The following is a 22010-nucleotide window of genomic DNA, read 5'->3' on the forward strand; positions in this document are numbered from 1 at the left end:
TAAAATTCACATTGATGTTCTTTTAGAATCACACTTTCCTAGGGAAGTGTGATTCTAATTGAATATAATTCGACTATAGGTCACATATTAACCACATCCCTTTAACAAATTATTATATTCATTTTTTAAAAAATATATACCAAATATCTAACTAAAAGGATACAACCTAACACCCAAGCCTAGACAGGGCTGGCTAACAAGCTACAATGAGGAAAATATTGCAAAAAAAAAAAAAAAGCATCATTACAAGACACCCAAATACAATTTTTTTTTTTTTAATCTTTTAGAGGTAACAAACTTACAAGCATTCTACAGCCATGTCACTGTTGACGAGTAATTCTTCTGACTTGCACATGAAAATTTAATATGTAGATACAATCGTTTATTTTTTTAATCTTTTAGAAGTAACAAGAGATTAGAATAACCTTACAAGCATTCTACAGCCATGTCACTGCTGAAGAGTAATTCTTCTGACTTGCACATGAAAATTTAATATGTTTAGTATGTTAGCAAGAACTTGGTATTGTGGATCTTCATGGTCCTCCAATGGTCAGTGTTCTCAATCCATAACAAAGTGGTGCAGCCCATATTTACTATCCAGCCAAAACCATCCATGAAGCAATCTAGATGGAAAACAAGAGGTTCTGGGGCCGTATGAATGAGGTCACAATGAGATCATCGTGATATCATGTCGATGTCAGTAGAATGGCCAAGAATGGTCCTTTTCCATAAAAATTGGAGGGTCTGGTTGTTTTTGTTTGTTGAGAATTTTAGTGACTATATTTAATCTAAGAATCGTTTAGTTGGCCTTTGAGTGGCCCCTATGAAGGAAACATAACTTTTTTGGGTCTTTGGTGCTATTTAATTTGGAATCTAGATGTCTAGATTCTAGATTTATCAGGATCTAAAGATATTTTATTTCCATGTCCCAAATTAGTTTAGGGGATGTTAAAAGATTCATATAAGGAGAAAATCAATAAATCATACATATTGTTTCTCCTTTTTCTTTCTAATTCAAGACCGAGGAAGTCTTTACGTTAAGATCAACCGTTTGCTCTTAACGGGGTTTAAGGGGTAGGATCAAATTGAATGGGTGGTCAAGATTGTATCAGAGGGTTAAGGTTGCTTATATATATATTCAGAAGCATGCCACTGAAATACTTGGAACAACCAATTATCCAAATAAAATTACAGCTAAAGAAACAAAGAGAAAACCAAACCTCTTCCAGCAATGATGAAACCTGATTTAGTTCCTCCTCTTCCATGGCTATGGTCCTTAAGGCAGTCAAGAAATTCTCAGGGAAAACCAGCTTATTCAAATAACAGGGAACCTTGCGCTGACCACTCCAGCTATAATTGCAATGCTGACCACTTTGATACTTATTTCTATCTTCATCTTGCGGAGGGGATCCTGAAAAAAATCCATGGTCTAGCAAATTTCTAGGTAAAAGACACCTCATTTCAGTCTTCTGCAAGCACCAATTACATCCGGTAATAAAACAATTCATCAGAAATTAATTTGAAGGAGAAAGGTTTGCATAAAGTATCCAACAATAACCATAAAAGTGGTGAAACCCACACATCTCTCATACTAGATATTATTCCCTAAAATGTGTAACTGGAATGCTTATGAGAAATGGCAAACCTGTATTTCTAGAAGCCGTGCTTTCGAATCAGCAAATGCGTCGCTCTGAAAGGCTCCTATTGGATAATGTACCTGTATAAAATATCAATCAGGCCTTGACTTTCATCCAGCTGCAATTGATCATTTCAGAAATATATGAGTTGCCACCACACACATCAAAACAAAGGATATATTTTAGTATAGTTTTTATATGGTGTAAGCCCTGTAGTCCAGTATTTTTCAAAAAAGTGATGTACGGATTACACCATAGGATGATCTAAACCCTCTATAGATTGGAGGGTTGGGATCATCCTATGGAAATGATTTTTGGGGAACAACCTATTTACATTTTGGCTCATCAAATGGAGGGTTTAGATCATCCTACGGTGTAATCCACACATCACTTTTTTGAAAAATAATGGACTACATGGGCTTACACCATATAAAATCTCTGTTTTACCAAAAGATGATAAAAGAGGATGACTAAATTACTAGTTTAAAGATTGAGAAACAATAGAAGTGCACGGAACAAAAGATGAAGACGTTACTCTATCAACAAATTACGAAGGGCACTACCATGAGATAATCATCTGGATTATTATCAATCACAAATCCATACAGGTAGAGTAATTCCTGCAACGAATAGAGAAGATTGAATGTGGTCAAGATGTACAAGTGATGCCACGAGTTGTAGTGTTGAACGTGGTGTAACAACTCAAAAGAACATGTACCCATTTATCGAGAAGAAATTGATTCTTGTACTAGTAAAATTTAATGACATGCATATCATACTTATGTCAAAATATTAAAAAAACAAAACTAATTTTCCCTTAGAAGGATTAGGTCATGTAGACTGCACTTCATTTGTTGTAAATCATTGTAATAGAAGTAACATATCATATTTCTTCAAAGAGAACTACAACTAAATAATATAACACATAATTATAATTTACAGCATTTAATTGATGCAGATTACGAGGTACAAAATGTTCCATAAAAGTAAGTCTACTAAATTTATTTACAGAAATTCAGTAGAAATCATTTTCCAGAAGGCACAGTGGATAGAAAACCATCAACTGGGCTATCTCCATCATACATGTGATCAAGTTACAGTTATCTAGACTGTCTATCTGGTAGACTGCGGCTTGAATGGGCATGGTCCAAAAGTCACAATGTTGAGACACTCCTAACAGTCCAATAAAAGGTCTTTTATTTCCTGATGACTGTGGGCAACTTCATTTTTTTTATCTTTCATTTGTAGGCCATAGGCCGAATGGTGAGGATCATCTGACCAGAATGATTTTGAAGTTATTGATCATCCTCAGTGGGAACCCATTGGATGGACAGTCTGGAATCAGGACCGCCAAGCAAGTCATCATATGAGGGCGCAAATGGTAGTTTATATCCATATGCCAGATAGAAAACGACCTTGGTGCAATGTATGGGAAAAAGAAAATAATATACCATAATTTGCTGAAGAGTTAGTATGTCAACAGATTTTTAGTATAATGCATGTAATATGCAAAATATACTAAATGAGTAGGAGATGGACTTCATAGAATACTGTAACAAATCCAACTGAACCATCTCTGCTCACAAATAAAGGAAATAATTTATACGCTATCCAGTAGACCAATCAAACTCTACTCCATCTTAGGCCACCTTGAGCTACGAGATTATGGACCTTTCTTTTCTTCTTTTTTTTGAAGAGTTAAGATTATGGACCTCTTATTCACGCTTTCCCATTTTAGGGGCTCACATGAATGTTGAGAAGAACGAATTGAATGGTGAATCAGTTGTTTGAGCACAAAGTAGGGTGTGTGCAAGAAAACTTTCCCTCCGAATGATGGCACACTTTGAACGCGTTTATTGCGTAATAATTTTTCTCAAAACGTAAGAAAACCTATACAACGCATCAAACAGCTTCTATATGTATTTCTTGGCCAACTCAACATGCTCATGCCAAAGGTGAGCCAAGACCAATTCTAGACAAATTGGAAAATCAACATTAAAAAAAAAAAACGGTTGCAAGAAAGAAATCAAATTAAGGATAGGGGGTTATAAAAAGTAACAGTGGAAAACTATACAAAATCAAATTACACATAATGGGTAATGTATAACAATTCCATAAAAGAAAATACAGCTTGCTTGCTATAGAAACTCAAGAAACATTCTGGTAGATACATGCGTGCATTCATGTAAAAAATTTCTACAACAAAAATCAAGACATGAGAAATGATCTCACTAGAGAAGCACAAGAAAATACCTCATTCCCTTTGTTACCATAACTAATGCATATCTCTTTCTCAGTTTGGATGGCATAGCGTTCAGCTTTCAAAATAAATACAAAATGAACAAATGTTGTGATTATTCAAAAGACAATGGAAAAAAAATACGAACACTATATTTAAAATAAAGAACAAAAAACAGAAATTATCTTGGTGAGCACAAATATCCAAAGCATACTTGCAGTATCCTGGTGGGAGAAAACATCCAAAAAGAAGCTTCTTATAAAGTAAGAACGAATGTCCAGAAAAGGTGAATCGACTCAGACTTGATCACGCATAATATTCATAAAGGTCAAACCAAAAGAAAAACATATAAAGTTGAGTCAACATAATATTCATAAAGGTTAAACCAAAAAGAAAAAAAACAGATATTGGAATGTCAGAGATCCATAGATAGAAACAAAGATATAAAGACTATTTCAGACATTGGTTTTACACCTCTAACTATACAGTTTTGTATAATCAATTTCACCACTCTATCCTTGACTGAAAGAAAAGAACAATGTCCATCGCCAATAGTTTGTATCAAATGAAGACTCTTTATAATTAGTCAGAGGGATTGACCATTTAGGATCCAATCAAGCGCCTTGGTAATGAATGTGTCAAACACCCACCTACTCCAAAAGCTTAAGCCATTGGAGATGGCGTTATTTAATCTTTTATACTTTAAGTTTTAACACTCCCCCTCACTTGTGGCCCCTCTTTTTTAGGGTTAGCCTACACGTTGCACATGTGGCCCCTCTTTTGGGTTTGCCATTGCATGTGAATTTTTAATATCAAGGAGTTTTGAACCGCGGACCTTTGCTCTGGTACCATGTCAAACAACCACTTACTCCAAAGCGGCCATTGGAGATGGCGTTATTTATTATACTTTAACAGAATGCAATCTGCTCATCACCTCTATCATGATGTAATTATTAATTTTTGAACCAGTATTTCTTACAAGAAAGAAATGAGATAATTTACTACTAAAATTTGAACCATATTTTCTCATGCAAAAGAAATAGGATCAGTTGGTCATGCATAAAAGAGATTGCTAAGCATGAACCTGTTGAGAGTTTAAAGCTCTTTTACTTTATTTTGTATGTAGCAGTGCGCATTTAATGTGTTCCAAAAGGGCATATTGTCATTTTTACTGTCTTGCTAAATGATAAACAAAAAAGTAATATAAGTGAACAGTAACTTGCCTCATATGAATTGTTCTCGTTGTTTCTCCTTTATATCTGTCATTTTTTCTTCCTTCATTATCGGTTTTGGTATGAGAGCTAGGTTACTTTAGACTCCAGCCCTTGATCCAGACCTACAGGTTGAGTGCGTGATTGCAGCAAAAAGATGAAGTGTTGGGTATGGCTAACATTAGCGGCACTATTATGCGAGGGCATTTAAGTCCGTAAGAGATGCATAGTCCGAAAGATCAAGATTTATAAAGAATTATAATTTTTTATTTATTTTATAGTGGATGATCTGTGTTTTTGGATGATATAGAACAATATATCAATCTTTATGATTTTAAGGCTGTGGGACTTGATTTAGTGGTTGTCAAATGAGATATGATCATGAATGGCTGAAGATGTGTTCCCGTGTACATATCCAGATGGACCATCTTGGAGTTTCGATTACCACCATCAATCTTGACATAACAAACTACTTAGAATGGTCACACCATGATGTTCATTAGTGGAAGATTGGGAACATTGGATGAATCAAGGAGCCTAAGGAAGATTATCAGAACTATGAAAAATGGATGCCTGGAAACCTTTTGGCTGTTATATGGATGTACACCTTGAAACACAAACCAAATGAGAAAATGGAAGGTGTAAGGTAAGGCTTTTGGCATAGGGGTTTACGATACACAAACATATGAGATAGATTATACAGAAACCTTTCCCTTGCTGCCAATCTTGAAGTTTCCAACCTAAAGGGGAGAAGAAAATTTTCTGTAGGATGAAAAGGCTATGGCCTAAATCAGTCTCCCTGAGCAAGGTGTGATAGCTGCTCATGTTACAAATCGGGCTCAATAGAAGATGGGTTCACCAAAATATGTTAGTGAAGAGGGATCACGAAGGTACTGCTATAGTAATTGTGTATGTTGATGATACAATAGTCATAAGAGATAGCTAACATTATTCAAAAGTTGAAATGATACCCTAGTAAGGTATTCAACCTTACATGTTTGGGTTCTTTGTGATACTTTTGTGAATTGAGGTTGCCAAGTCAGAATGTCAGATAATTATGTCCCAAAAAAATTATTTTTTATACTTGTTGAAAGAGATAGGAAAGTTGGAGATTAAGCCTATAGATGCTTTGATGGAACAAAACCATGGGCTTCATGATCAAGAGGGGAAGGTATCTGATGTCCTTGATTTTTATTAGAGGTTAGTTCATAAGTTGATCATACTCCCTGACATTGCTTATGCTGTTAGTATTGAAAGTCAATTCATGAATGCCCCATGGGCATCTCGTTAGAATTCTCAGATATCTCATGGTTGAACTAGGAAAAGGTATATTCTAAGCGAACCATGGGACTATGGATAGAGAAGTATAATTTGATGAAGATTGGACTGGTTCTCATTTAAATAAACAATCAATCGATAGGTGCTGCTAATAATTTGAAAATCAGAATCGAATCGTAAATCATAATAGGGGTCGAATCGGAATCGTATCATAAATTGTAAGATTCATTATGATTTATATATAGATATATCAAAAGAATATAAAAAAGGGAAGTGATATATTCGCCTCCTTTTCTTACTTGGGACAGCCCCCTCTAGTGTATTTAAGACTACTCATTTACACTAGAGGGAGCAGTCCCAAGTACTAAAAAGGGGCGGTTATAACATTTTCCTATGAAAAATCACAAACAAATTAGAGAATAATAATACATCCAATTATTTATTTATCATATAAATCCATTAATTTAAATAGAAACTGCCATGATTAGTTATCAACATCATAATACGAATTGTTAAAAAAACATCATAATACGAATTGTTTGCTAACAAACTTATCACATACTAATAATCTATTTTCCATCCAAGGGCATGCATATTGGATAATAACCTTAAAAATAATAAAAAAACACAAGACCATATCAATTCTCAAAGTCTCAAGCATCACATGACAGATAACAGTTAGAAAAAACTGGTAAATAGTCGATGTTGTCCTCATTATAGTTGTTTCCCTCCTGGTAATCCTCACAAGTTGTGCGATCTCGACATATATCCTCCTGCTTAAGGGGGAGCATTGGGGGAGTTTAAATAACATTCATTTATTTTATTTTATTTTACTTGTAGGGGTGAGAGAGTGTTTATGTCTTTCATGAGGGTATTTTTGTCCTTCGTGAATTTATCATAAGTGTAGTAAAAAAACGAGTGTGAAGAATAACTCACACCATACTAATTCTTCTCATTTCTCCTTTTTCTTCCTCCTTTATTCTTTTGAAGCAAGCATGTGGTGAAAAAACATGGCACCAAAATAAAATGAAAATGTTGCAAGTTTTGGAGATTCGATTCGAACAACCAAATACAAGAGAAACCTATAGACCAGAAAGGTTAATTAATTTGCCACGTTAAGGCACTATAGGTATACCGAATTGGATCACCAAAAACACTTCAAAACTTCAAAACTTTTAACATAGCAAATATTAAAAATCATATACACAAAACATAAGGATGGAAAATTCACTACCAGATAGGAGGTACATCGAAGAAGGAACTCCAGTTGTTGATCCTGTTTCATCAACTTCCCATGTTGCTGCAGCCATTATATCTGCAAACAAGAAAATCTACTCAATTGAAGTAGAAATATATTTTTTTTTTTAAATGACAATTGAAGTAGAAATATATATGAACCTCTTCTGAGAAACTCTCCATTGAAAATATTGAACTTGCAGAATTTTCCATAAATGGTTACCAGTTTTCAAGCAATCAAAATAAAACAGATAATTGAACTTCTCAATGATGCCTTTACGAAGAGTTATACTAAAGTTAATTCCCACACCTGTAATTCAAGCAATAATATTTTAAGTATAATACTTTTAGATTTATTTAGCGTTGAATAAATGCATAGTTTGTACTTTGTACTGAGTACATACTAAGAGATAAAGCCCAAAATAAGCATGCATAAATACAACAAGACTAGGCAACCAGGTCTATGCATATTCACTGATGTTCAGAATGATGACATATCATCATTAAAATGCAATATTTCAATACCTAACATCAACAAAAATTTTGTTAACAACTAAGAGGCTATGGCAGACAACACTATTCTACTTCAGTACGGGAAAATTGTCAGAGAGCACCTAAATTGACAGATAATAAGGTAAAACTCTTGCTTATGTAGTCACTAGTCAGGGAGATGGTGTTTACAAGTAGGAACAGCGTGAAATTATCTTCCCTTTTGTTTCCTTTAGGAATTGTTTAAATTCATATTTTCATTTTATGGTGCGAAACAATTTGAATGATAAAAAGTGAATAAAAAGGTAAGCAGCATACCGTGGTTGCAGAAATCAATGCCAGGAACAAGACCTTCAACCCAAATAGTCTCTGGTTGTGTTGAAGTTGATGTTGCTTCAGTGCCTTCTCTTTTCCCCTCGCAAGAATGGCTACCTAAAATGAAATCACGTCATCCCATTTTAATTTATTATTTGCATCTTGAAACTTGATTATTAATCTCAAACATGGCCTACGTCTTTCCTAACATTCTGAGTAAATTACAAATCACTTGGGTAATCATGATTAAGGAATGATGAACCCACCATTTTCATCTTTTCCATGACTCAACACCTCACCGGAAATTTGAGACAGGGAAGCTCCAAATTCTTTGTTAAGGGGCAAAAAACAATTTTCAGGATCTTCTAGTGATTGAGGAAATACATAAGAACGCGGTAAAGGAATGTTCAAGGCCCGAGCCCAAAATATGGAGTTTGCCCTGTCATAATGCAATTGAAGATATAGGAATCAATTTTTATTTTTTTGGAAGGTACGAATCAAATTTATTTGTTTTAAGAAGATAGGTTTATGAAGCTAAAATATCACATCATGAAGTAGAAAAGATTGCAATCTTCAGATCCATGAAATGAAATTTTACAAAAGTGACAGCATTCAAATGTAAGTTTTTTGCCGCAAGTAGCAATTATGTTATTCGATTACTATATGTTCAGATACAAGTATCTATTCGTTTGGGTCACCAAAAACACTTCAAAACTTCAAAACTTCAGTAAAAAAACACAATTTTGTTTTTAAATTTCTCAAGCTACATATCATAATCTTCAAATAAAAATAAAAAGAGCATATTCTAGCAGATAGAACTAATTGAATGAGCAAATCTGTAGAAGATTTCTTCCAAGGATGAAGATCTCTTAAAAGAGTTGAGCGATGAGCAAATGAAGAGTTCAGTCATTAAGAAAGACCCTTAAGCTATGTATCATTACTAATTTTCTTATATGTAACATATCTTTACTAATTCTCGAACTCAACTCAACAAAACCTTTGTCCCAAACTAGTTGGGGTCGGCTAAAATGAATCCTTTAGAAAAATTTCATGAAGAAGGTGAAAGGAATCTACCAGGCTCTAATCCCGGCTCTAGTTGGGTTCTTCTATGAAGAAGTTTACAACCATGAAACACTTGAGACACCAACTTCAGCCAAGAAATCTCCTCAACACAATCCACAAGTCTCCAAGGTGTCTATAGAAAGCAACTCCTCACAAAAAGAGTCACCTTTGATTATCAAAGATCCTATGATAAAGGTTAAATAAATTTTAAGGCCCTCTAGAAGATCAATTACTTTGGATACAGTGGGGTCACTAATTGCAATTAGCCCCCAGAAAGCCAATCTCACTATTCTTGTACTCTCTAATAAGCCCCAACACCTGCTCGACCTGGATTCCATAACAAACATCAATCAAAGTTTGGTTTTGTTGTTCTCAAATTGGGGTTTAATCAATCTTCCATAGGCTATATGCAATTAGAAGAAAGGTTAGCACAGATATGTGCCTTTTTCTGGGTCTGCAGGGTTGGGAAATTGTGATATAAGAACATACAAGGAAAACAGAGTTGACATTTACTTCCATAACGTTTTTTCATCTGAAAGGTGGGATCCAATAGATGTTTCCCCAAGTTTTAACTATTCGCAATGGAGAGTCATCTGATGATTAAGAAACACAGATGACAGAATTAGCAAAAAGGAGATCTCTTACTGAAGTAGTTTATGGCTAATAGATGATTCATTCAGGATTTTATATTGATTTGTCACAACATAAATTACATTGTAAGTTTGTAACTAAAATACCGGTTGAGGAATTGATGATCATATTGGAAAGCTCTCCATGCTTAACCACAGCACTAGTTCCATGGATAGAATTTGTAGGCTCCACAATCTTTCCAAGTATATATGGACTTTAAAACGATATGGATAATTGCTCACCTGAAATTTATTCCAATCTCATAAATGAAATGTTGTCCTTCACTCTCATTCTCAGTAATCAAATGTGACACAAATTTCAATGTTTTCCCTACAGAACATAAGAAATTATCTGTACTAGTGTGTTGTTTCCTCTAATTTCCAAATTTCTAGTCCACTGATAACCACCAACCCAATATCATGAGAGAAATTTGGACCTTCACTATCATTCCCCGTCGTCAGATGTGACACAAATCTAAACATATTCCGTATAGAACTTATGAAATGTACTGTATTTGTGAGTGTTGTTCCCTTCCCTCTACTTTCCAAGTTTCCAGTCCATTGATAATCACCAGCCCAAACTGGTGATTCAAAATTTAAATAAGAAACGGATCTTAGGTAACCATAAACCACAGAAGCCTACTGACTTCTAGATTTTGATATCTGGGTCAAATGACTTAAGAGTGAGAACAGATAAAACTCCATACGGTGGTTAAACAGCTAATCTTATTTTTACTATTGATCAGTTTGTTGGACATATAGAAGCCACCGATTTATAGATGACACTTTAATTATTCAACAGGAACAATAACACAACCAGCTGTTGGAATCAAAAGATTTAGAAACATTAGAGAAAGAACATTATTAGCCATAAACTTTTGAAAATAAATAAATCAGCATAGATTATAGCGCAGGTTGGTGAATTAAATATAAAAGTTGTATCAAACAATATGCATACCAAAGAAAGTCCTCAAAGCATACCTCCCTGAAAAATAACAAACCAAATTGCAATGCTTAGTATCAAATCCAACTAATAGAACCTAAAAGAATGGAAAAAAGAAAGACAAATATAACTTCACACTTCCAAAGTACTTCAATATAGTAAACATCTAGTAGTGTCAGTCCATATTACATTTTTTTTATGATGGAGGTAACAATTTTATTAAATAATAATGGATTACATGTGCACTTCAGGGGGTAAGGATTGCCCCATATAAAATGGTTCGCTAGAAGATCCTAATTTGGATAAGTGATCAGACAAATTAGTTTAAAGTCTACTGCTATTGAGTGCTAAGAATAAGCCCCTCAACTTCAAAATTATAGAAATATGCAACAAAGAATATGATGCAGAAGAAAAATGAAAAGCTGACACAAAGCGCACTTGGTAAGGAACCCATCATAAGAAACTAATGAAAATCAGAAGACATGATGCCCTCAATCAAATTGAAATAAAGATGCTTCTAGAATCTAAATCCTAACTTCTGAAGATAAAGAAGATGAGAATAACTTCCAAATAAGACCTGCAAGGATATTTATTTACAACATTAGTTGGCCGAGTCAAACTGGGAATGCTGAACTTATGGTACCCCTGTAATTACAGTAAATTGACAATTCAACAGCAAAACTTTCATGATTCAATACTACACCCTACACCACAAAAATAAAAATGACAAAATTGACATTTCATATGGTATTTTTACGATGCATAACTGTGTTGTGCGAGACACAATGTTCAAATTGACACAGTAAATGACAGTTAACAACAAAAGGATAAGTCAGTATTCAACCTTGAGTTTGGTGAAAAAGTTCATTATATGGTCACTCAGAAATAATAATTGAGTGACAATCAACCTCAATATGCTTAATGTACAATGAAAGACGAACTGAAGCAACCGGACCATGCCAATGTTGTCAACATAAAATGCAGTCATAACTCGACACCACAGCCAAGGAGACAAAGAAGTCAATCATAGGTTGCTAAACCAGATAATTGTCAATAATATTTCCTTTATGAGGAGCTATATGACAATGAGTATGTCATCAGCCATACTCTTAGAACATCAATAGAAGCAACCATGTTGGTTGATGGAAGAAGGAAGTACAAAATAGAAGGAATCGGTTATAACAAGTAGTTCCCTAACAATCATCTATTATCAAAATCTTGACCAGCAGTATAGTTGTTAACATCTTATATGGAACTCATAGTGGTAGGTCGGACAAGATATATGGATCAAAAGCACGACCAGCAGTATAGTTGTTAACATTTTGTATGGAACTCATAGTGGTTGGTGGGACAAAACCTCCTTGATATTAAAATTCCACATGCAATGGCCAACCAAACAAAAGAGGGGCCACATGTGCCACGTGTAGGCCAACCCTAAAAAGAGGGGCCATAAGTGAGGGGGAGTGTTAAAGTATTAAAACATTAAATAACGCCTTCTCCAACAGCTTAAGCTTTTGGAGTAATTGGTCGTTTTACTGTATTGACCAACTTAAATTTCCATTTTTCAGTGTTTTGAGGTAAAATATCTGATGAAAAGGCCAGGTTCATCGAATGAAGTTGTACGGCCAAGTGTTCGCACTCCTATAAAAAAAATGGGACGTTAGTATCTAGTGTTGCATTTCCTAATGGATGAGTTAAAAATATTCATTGATGATCTTTTTTTTCGAAAGATAACCAGTCATCAATTTCATTAATAAAGCAAACTTAATACAGAAACATGGGACAAGATGTAACCCACGATGTATACAACAGATAAAAGCCCTGCACAGTAATATTGAAGTTACAGAAGACTGGCTGATTTCACATACCTTTCCAATTCGCCATCAAGAAGATCTTGAACCACGTGTTTCACCTTATCACTGAATAAAGCCTGCAACTTTTTCTTCTGTAACACAGAGTTGTTTTAATCATATATTTGGCATCAACAAGATTAGCATGCATGGATATATGGGTAAATGTAGGGGACGCCCAAGAGAAGTCTATTGAACAAAAAATCTGTACTGTGAAATTCCCTTCAGATATATTCCAAAAAAAAAAAACATTACTGTAATGTTAAAAAAGCTCTATGATAGCAAGCATCCAAAGCAGTAGGTTTAAAGTGGGGCATGTAGAACTAGTCCAAGAGAAAAGAGATAATGTTGAAGTCTTTACTTGCAACTCAGTCGCCCGATACAATGTTGTCCCTTTCAGCTCTGAAAGCTCTTCATCAGTAAACCAAAGTGGAGTTCCAAATGTAGTTGGAAGCATGTCAAGGTATCTGTCGTTCTTCACGTAAGTTCATCGAACAAAGACCAAAAGGAACCAAAGACATCAATGCAAAATCCCATTCATATGCATCGATATAAACAGACGTCAGTTTCATGCATGACCAGGGTGGCACAAAGCAACCCTCTAATCACATATACCGATGCATCTCTACAAATATATTATAAATGAAAGCATTATAAAATAAATAAATATTAGATCTATACATGCAAAAAAAGTATAAGTGTGGCCAAGCCAACAATATCTAAAAAATAATGTGTCATTGTTAAATAAACAGTCAGCAAAGTCAATTTGGAGAAAGAAACATGATAACATCAAAGGCAAGGTTTTAAATTTCGGTTTCAATGTCGGTTTCGGGCAGAAATTTCGGCCGAAATCATGTAAAAATATGATTAAGATTTCATTTTAAAAAAAAATTTGACTGAAATGTCTAAATTTCGGTGTAAATTTCAGTGATTTCAATGGAAATTTTGGCTATTTTGGTCAATATTTCAAAATTTTCGGTGGGAATTATAACATTTCGGTGGACTTTTTTAAAATTTCGGTGGATCTATTTAAAATTTCAGTGGAAATTTTGTAAAAAAGGCTAAAAATGAAATTTCAACCGAAATTTCGCCGAAATCTTATAAAGAACCGACTTCATGTAAATTTCGTTTCGGTCGCAACCGAAACCGAAATATTTCGGCCGAAACGTTTAATTTAAAACTATGATCAAAGGTATGGATTCATGGTGAAAGTTAAAACATTGTGATGTGTAGCCAACCAAAAAAATTCTTACGAAAAGGTGAAGGTTGCTAAAAGATTAGCATTGATATAAGTTTGTGTGTGTGTGCATGAGAGAGAGAGAGGGAGAGAGAGAGAGAGAGAGAGAGAGAGAGTTAGCCACAGTATCAGATGTATATGCATAATAACAATATAAGGCTACTGATATTAGCACTACCATGTTTTGATAATTACACAAACTCAGCTTGTTTTTTCTATTTTAATTGACTTCTGAGAGCTTTTTGTAAACTGAAATAGCTTTTGACAGCAGTTTAAATAATAAAAGACAAGATGAGTTAGTGAAATCATAAAAACATGATAGTACCAAACATCAGTAACCCAATATAATTATGTGTCTCTATCCACAAATGTCACAAAAATGATGGTTTGCCATTGTTACAAACTAGCATTGGCAAGGGTAAAAAGAAAAGCAAATGAGAATAATCAATCCAAAGCATCAATTGCATACGTACGGCTTCCACGACGAGTTCTTGCGAACATGCTCCATAGTTAGGAATAGAATCATTAAAAACCGATCATCAACATCCCCCTCCTCAAGCATTGCCCTACATTTTGGACCCAAAGTAGGATCTTGCAATACTCTCATGGGAGTTATAGCCAAATCCAATGGAGAAACTAAAAGAATGCCTGAAAAAAATAATACCCAAAAACCAAAATAGAATTCCCATCAAGAAATTAAACTTGTGTTCTTTACCCATCATGCAAAAGAATGAATTTAATCAGATGGTACAATCAATTTCTACCAAAGTTACCTTTACTGTCATCATTAGTAGAAAAAATACCGAACCCTTTATTGGGACCACAGTATCGAATATTGCAACCCCGTAGTTCAACACCATTCACCTTCATTCGAATTCAAAGGAGTAGATATCAATATTTATATAAATGAATGGAAACTATGTTTTCCTCGGTGGAAAAAACAAAATCAACAAAGTAAAAACTAGAAACGTGGAAAATAAGGAGAGAGGAAATGGTTATATGTAGGGGAATCAGACCTGCAACCAGTGCAAGAATCGGTCGAGCTTGGCTTCTTCTTGGCCTTCCATACAGTGAGTTGCAGAAAACCTGGAAATGGAGGTCTTCTTTATGCAAGGGAAATGATATATTTCCCCACTTTTCTCCCTGGGCCACCCCCTTTTTTATTACTTTCCCTAGTTCTAGTGAATCTATTATTTCTTCTGTGGATTTGGGATTTTTTTATTTCTTTTTTACCAAAAATCACAGGTTCACTTGTTTGCCTCTGTTATTAGCCTGGGAAACAATTATATGGGTTTAGATATATGGTGTTTAAACAAGTATATAATGGGGTTTTTTTAACTCAGATATATGGGTTTTTGCCTCTGTTATACAGATGGGTTCAAGTTTCGATTTTCGCTGTTATATAGATGGGTTATTTTTACCTCAGATTTATCCTGGGAAAATAATTAATCACAGGTTCACTTGTTCACTTGTTTACCTCAGATATATAGGTTCAGATTAGATGTGCTTTTTTTCCATCTTTCCTATTTTCCATTGCTTAAACAAGTATATAATGGGTTTTTCGATTTTTTGGTTCATATCTATATATTTTAGTACCGTTTTATGGGTTCAAATAGATGGGTTCAGGTTCAATTTCAGCGAGAAAACAAGTTTCCTGCATATTTTCTCTCGCTTTTTGAGCAAGTGAACAACGAGAAAGTGAGGGAAGATCACAGTTTCTTTTCCTTTCCTTTCCATTTTGCCACATCAGATTCCTTTCCTTTCTTTTCCTTTGCTGCAGCGGGAAAACAAGTGAACAGAGCCTATGCGAATGTGTTGAATTACTCTCCCTAGTTCTATTAGTGAACTATCTCTCTAGATATAGTGAAAGATGTTCCACTAGAAATATTCTTGTTATTGTTTCGACTCATATTCCCCCAAAAGTGGATCCCGCTTTAATAGCTTCGAATAAATTAAATACATGTATAGGATTCTGAATTGAACAATTTTGAATATCGATTCATTAGTAAAAAACCATCTCCCACCTTTGAATTGTTACAACAAGTACTTTATGTGAGAGTAGAAACCCCAAGAGGAGAAAAAGGGATTTTTCTAATAGGAGATAATAGTGTTTTTCTGGAGATGGAAATTTTGTCGACTGGGTTATCTTGCAAAAAAACAGTATAAAGGAAAAGATAAAAAGTTTCCATGACTTTTTATACATAATTGCATTGATCAACAATAATTCGTCTCTTTTTACTAATTTGATGGGTTCTTGATCTAGAAATTCATTTCGGACAATTGAACCTTCTCAAACTATTTCTACATTCTCATTATGAGAAGAGGTCATTCGAGCATATGTAAGGGGCCATTCGAGCATATATAAATAGATACTATGTTTAAATATGGATCCCTACATCGTTACATCCCTTTTAGAATTAGAAATAGACGTAATCAGACTTGCTTTTTATATATCAATCATTATTTGGGTACCACATTCGCTTCTTTGGGCTTCGATTGAATCGAGAGTCTTGAGATTGATCAGGAATCAGAAGCGCTCGTTGCAAGGTTGCAGAGATGACCACACTTCTTCACTCTTCTGATCTCCTTCCCTATCTTGAAATCCTTCACAATAAAGTCTAGAACGAATGTCCCAAGCTTACCACCACTAAGTTGAGCTACACATACCAGATGTTTTGCCAAACTTATATGCATGTAAGGGAGGTGTTAGGGGTAAAATCTGTCCAAAGCGATGCATGGCCCCACACCGACTTTGTAGGACTGAACTTGCTTATTACGAAGCAAGGTCAAAGAGGTCCTTTAACACCCCTTTTATAGGAACTCCAAGGAAATAGGAAAGTGCCCTAGGGAGTAGGGGTGTAAATGGATATTCGGAAATTCGATTACCGTCCGCATCCGAATCCGTTTAAAGCGAATATTATCCGAATCCGTTTCAAGCGGATATTATCCGAATCCGTTTATGAGATACTGGTAAATGGTATATCCGATCCGTTTAACATCCAAATCCGAGAAGTAAATCCTTTTTATTTATTATTAATAATATCATTAATATTTATTTTTAGTAATGACACACTATCTTTTGTTTCTAAAAGAAAAGTGAATTTTCTTTTTAGAAAAAAAAAACAAAAACAAAAATGGCCCAAGCCCATTCCATCATATATAAAAAAAAAAGGAAAAACCCAAAAACCACTACCAACACTATCATCCATCCCCACCACCTCCCTCTCTCTCTCTCTAACTTTGTTTTAAAAGGAAGAAGAGGATCTCATATATTTTAGGGTTTGAGAGTTAATTTTGTGAAGCCAATGTAGAGGTCTAGTTTTAGGGTTTGAAAAATTCATTCGAGTAAGAAGGAGAAAAAAGATAAAGTGCCGCAATAAAATGTTCGAATTTATCGAATAAACAGATACGGATAATATCCGAATTCGAACAATATCCGGCGGATACGAATTCGGTAATAGATATTAAATATCCGTCGAATCCGAATCTGAATCCGAATTCGGATAGTGTATACTGTAATCGAATTCGGATATAGCCATATCCGCTCCGAAGTCGATCCGTTTACACCCCTACTAGGGAGGGATCTGAACCCTACAAGATAAACTTTCCTAAAAAGCTCGGAGGTAAACATGAAAACCGAGTTCCCCAGGTAAACTCGAAGATTGCCCAGGATAAAGATGGAAACCAACTTCTTAGGAAAGTCGGCCAATTGGAAAGTCTCCAAAAAAGGAAAGCACTCCAAGCTACCTAGGACTCTGGCTCTATAGAGGGACCCCTATGCTCAAGGTAGGTGAGCTAAGTTATGACACTCGTAATGTTACTTTGCTTCTTTGTTACTCGGTTTTCTTCTATGGCGCCTATTTTGACTTGAGTATCGGAAGGTCTTCCTGGAGTCGAAACTTCAGGACCTCTAGCACAAGTTCTTTGAGCGCAAGACAAGCACAGATCGAAGTACCATTCTAATTCATCAGACGGGAGTAGATTTCAGCACCAACAGGGGGGCCACAAATCAAGAGGAAAGGTGGAGCAAACAAGGTTTTTACTTTTACTTTGTTTTTACTTGGAAAATGATGTCATTTTACTTTCCTTCTACTTAGCGTGCATCCAAATAGACCGTGTTAAGCGGATAGTGTTGTTCGGTAGTGAATGGTATTTCAAAAAATGATACTCCAATCCTTATTCTGTATCTACTTCCATTAGAATAAAAAAAGTTGTTATATATGTAGAGTCGTTTGGATTGCTGGAAACAAGATCCTATTCCAGTTCTGATTCCCTAGTAAATGGAATGGAAGATTTTTCAACAAAAAATTAATTCTGATAGGTGAAATCAGAATACCACTTCTTTAGCTGGAAATAAATTCCTGCATTTTTTCTCCATTGATATTCTGTACCAATTTCAATTTCGTCCCCTTATCCCATTCATTTATTTAATCCAAATGCTAAAGTTCGGTGAAATCGGAATATGATGCTAATTCTAACACCATATTCAGGCAATCCAAATGCACCCATAGGGCGTAATTAGATCGCTGGATTTGAAAATCATAATCGGTTTCCCATTCACTCTCCCGAAATTTTGGAATTTGGATTGCAAACTGTGAATGAAAAGGAAAAGCCATGCGGAAAAAAAGGGCAGGATTTGCAGGCAGATTAGGAAACTGCCAACGAGGTGCTCTCTCTCTCTCTCTCTCTTCAACACGAAAATCTCTCTCACAAAATTTCCTCTCAAACTCTACAAATTTCTCTGCCCAAAAATCTCTCACAAAATTTCCTCTCATTCTCTCTCAATCCTTTCCCCAGAGCTCTCTCAGTCCCTCATGAAAATCCCCTCCCCAATACCTAAATTCGGATTTAAGAGAGGGATCGAGAGAGATTGAGGAAATTTCATGAGAGAGATTTTCATTGGAATGTGATGAATTTAGGGTTACAATATTTGGGTGTTGAATCTTCCACGTAAAAAAAAACTATTTTGCTTATGTTGGAGTTAAAATTTGACCATGCCACGTGGCGCAAGATCCGGCAATTAGCACATATAAGGCAACGATAAGACCCGGCAAGAAGTGACCCGGACCCGCGGGTTGACCTGGCCCGCCTGCAATTTTCGAGTCCGGGTCCCAATATCATGACCCATTTCAATTTGACCCCGAGTCCACCTGGCCCGTCAAAACTGATTCGGGCCGGGTGGACCCTCGGGTGCCCGTTAAAAAAAGCTGATACTTTTTTGGGGAGAGGAATAAAGGATATGTTACGAAAATACCTGAAACTTGTGAGGGTATTTTCGTCACATTAATAAAATCCCACTTCACAGCTGTCATAGTTATGGTAGTAATGATCCCGTAATACCCAAACTACCCTTCTTTTAGCTAACATTTGAATTAATTCTTTCATGGTGGGTAGAGGACAATTTCGTCACTGCAAAATTTCCTCTTTACTTTTTCTAAAATAATGTGGGCTTCCTTTTTGAGGAAGGAAGTGATATATTCGCCACATGTCACGTCAGTGTCTTAGCATAAAGCAGTGGCAGAGAAGTTTTTATACAAAACAAGAATTCGTTGTAATAAAGCGGGTGACCCGCCTCGTGCGGGCCGGGTGCGGGTCCAAGCTTAGTGACCCATAAAAATTTTCAGGTCTTTTTGACCCCGCCCGTTTGACCCGGACCCGTACGGGCAGGGTCAAACCAGGCCCAGCCCACCCATTTACCAGGTCTAGCAACGATAGATCAACGGAGGGGAGGCGGCACCCTAGATCACGACGAGCAGCACCAGAGCCTCAGCCGAGTCACCCGGCTGTCCCAACGGCCAAGTCTGACTCCGATTGACCTCCACTTCCCTCTTAGTATATCATCTTCCACAAGAAAGCTCCTTGACAGCTCATCGCCATCATGAATTGACATCGCCATCATCTGCCCCAAATATCTGTTCCGCCATATTAAAGTCAGCTTCAACGAGCCACCAATCTATCACCACCAAATCTCCTATCTTGTCAAATCGTCTTCTAGTATCGTACATTCATGCACTACCACGCCGACATCTCCAGTGATATACACGGTCCACGTTACCATAGTATCGCACCGAGGATACCGAAACTCTCACCTATACAAAGGGGGACCCCGCATTCAAAGAGGCAACGAGGAAAATACAAGAGAACTCCCTAATACAGAAAAACCCTTGGTGTCCTAAGGTCAGGGTGAGAAACCCCTCTAGGCGCGTCACCACCCTATACACTCCAGTTCTCCTTTCCTCCTGGTACCTTGGTCTGACTTGAGTGTCAAAGGGTCCCTCCGAAGTTCCAACTCCGGGTGGTCCTTAACCCTTGTCTGTGGATGCAGGATATAGGTCGAATGTGTACCCCTCAGAAGAAGGATCGACTCACACCGTTCACACTCAGGTACGGATTCGATCAACATCAGATTCCAATTGTTGAATAGTGTGTAAAGGGTTGGTTAATCATTATTGGTAGGACAAAGAGTATTGTAGTCATTGTACATTGGATGCCCTATTTGGGCCTATATACATCTTTTACATGAGGAGCTCGCTAGTGGAGACTCTCCCTCCCTTCATTCTTCTTCTTCTTCCTCTGTTTAACCCTAACTCCATTTCTAACATGGTATCAGAGAAAAGTTCCTTTAGGAAGGGAAGACAAGAAGAAGAAGTGTATCTTTATCTCGCCTCTCGCCATCCATGCCATTTCCTCTCTCCCATACCCCAAATTTCTCTCCCTTTCATTGTACAAAGCTTTTTTGGTTGTTTTTTTGTTGCCATATTATCAAAGATCAGACCTGTTTGCCGAAAACCCATTTGTCTTTTGCCAAAATCTCTCTCGACAAACCATATTTTCCTACCACTAAATTCCTAAAATATCTCCCCTAGATTTTCTCTATCTCCCTGATTTCTCTCTTCGCAAATCCTCTCTCTATAGCCTTTTTTTATTTACGCAAAACCCAAAACTAGGTTTGCACAAACTGGGTTTTGCGTAAACCTATTTGCCCAGAATCTCTCTCCTATAATCTCTCTCGTATTCTCTCTATACTATCTTTCTCATCTCTCTCTCTCATATTCTCTCTATACTATCTTTCTCATCTCTCTCTCATCTCCTTGTTTTTTTATATGGTCATTTTGTTGTACTCCTCTTAGTTTTTTGTTGTAGTTTCTTTGTAGTAAGCTAGAGTGTATTGTAGGATAGGGGGTATTGGTAGGATAGAGGGTATTGTAGTCATTGTACATTGGATGCCCTATTTGTGCCTATATATACATCATTTACATGAGAAGCTCCATAGTGGAGACTCTCCATCCCTCCATTCATCTTCTTCCTCTCTCTATCTAACCCTAACTCCATTTCTAACACCAATGTTCAACCAAACACTGGCAATGAAATAGTTGAAATAAAATTGGATTTAAATGAGATGAATAACCCGATTCTTGATTCCGACAATCCAAACGCACCAATAGCGTGGATTATCAAGTGTGAAGTGTCGTTATTTTCTGTCGTGACCCATCAATTTTCCAGTGGTACCCACCCAATACATCCAGAAGTTAGATTACATAACTTCCACTATAGTGGATCACATGGCTTATTTCAATGGGAGCTGCAGAATAACCTCAAGATCTTCTACCATTTCAAATCAAAAGACAAAAGTCCCTTGGCAGCGCTAGAAGGTACATATTCTTCTTGGGCTATACCAGAAAGGAATATTGAGAATCCAAGTGAAGGGTGGGCTCCTCTCCGTCATGAAAAATGGTGGGGTGGGGGCCTTTGCTTCGGAATGGATCCCTCCTGGTGATGCAGCCAGACCTATTAGATAAAGGGATGTATCAAAGACCTAGGAATGAATGACCTTTTTCCTGGGTTGGAAGAGTTGGGCAGCAATTAATGAGAGATTGAAGAAAC

At 36.2% G+C, this 22010-nt stretch overlaps 1 protein-coding gene across 3 annotated transcripts in view; it reads right to left on the bottom strand.

Annotated features, from left to right (window-relative positions):
- The window catches only part of LOC143885413 (SET domain-containing protein), a 34192-nt gene extending 18903 nt beyond the window's left edge, over positions 1–15289 (bottom strand). Inside the window, exons 1-13 of one of the 3 annotated variants that reach the window (XM_077389573.1) lie at positions 15143–15289; positions 14900–14990; positions 14600–14774; positions 13251–13356; positions 12908–12984; positions 11055–11081; positions 8672–8844; positions 8409–8522; positions 7600–7680; positions 3891–3955; positions 2201–2257; positions 1646–1717; positions 1221–1469 (exon numbers count right to left, since the gene is read on the bottom strand). In XM_077389573.1, coding sequence (XP_077245688.1) covers positions 1221–1469; positions 1646–1717; positions 2201–2257; positions 3891–3955; positions 7600–7680; positions 8409–8522; positions 8672–8844; positions 11055–11081; positions 12908–12984; positions 13251–13356; positions 14600–14774; positions 14900–14990; positions 15143–15193 — 1338 coding nt within the window. In that variant the 5' untranslated portion in view covers positions 15194–15289. Of the gene's footprint in view, positions 1–1220; positions 1470–1645; positions 1718–2200; positions 2258–3890; positions 3956–7599; positions 7681–8408; positions 8523–8671; positions 8845–11054; positions 11082–12907; positions 12985–13250; positions 13365–14599; positions 14775–14899; positions 14991–15142 lie in introns of those variants that run through there. The other 2 variants (XM_077389574.1, XM_077389575.1) reach the window with 2 other exon arrangements.
- Between the last annotated feature and the right edge of the window lie 6721 nt (positions 15290–22010).

Source organism: Tasmannia lanceolata, unplaced genomic scaffold, assembly GCF_043159265.1.
Source record: "Tasmannia lanceolata isolate RefF3 unplaced genomic scaffold, GAP_Taslan_0.1 ptg000008l, whole genome shotgun sequence".
Lineage (NCBI taxonomy): Eukaryota > Viridiplantae > Streptophyta > Magnoliopsida > Canellales > Winteraceae > Tasmannia > Tasmannia lanceolata.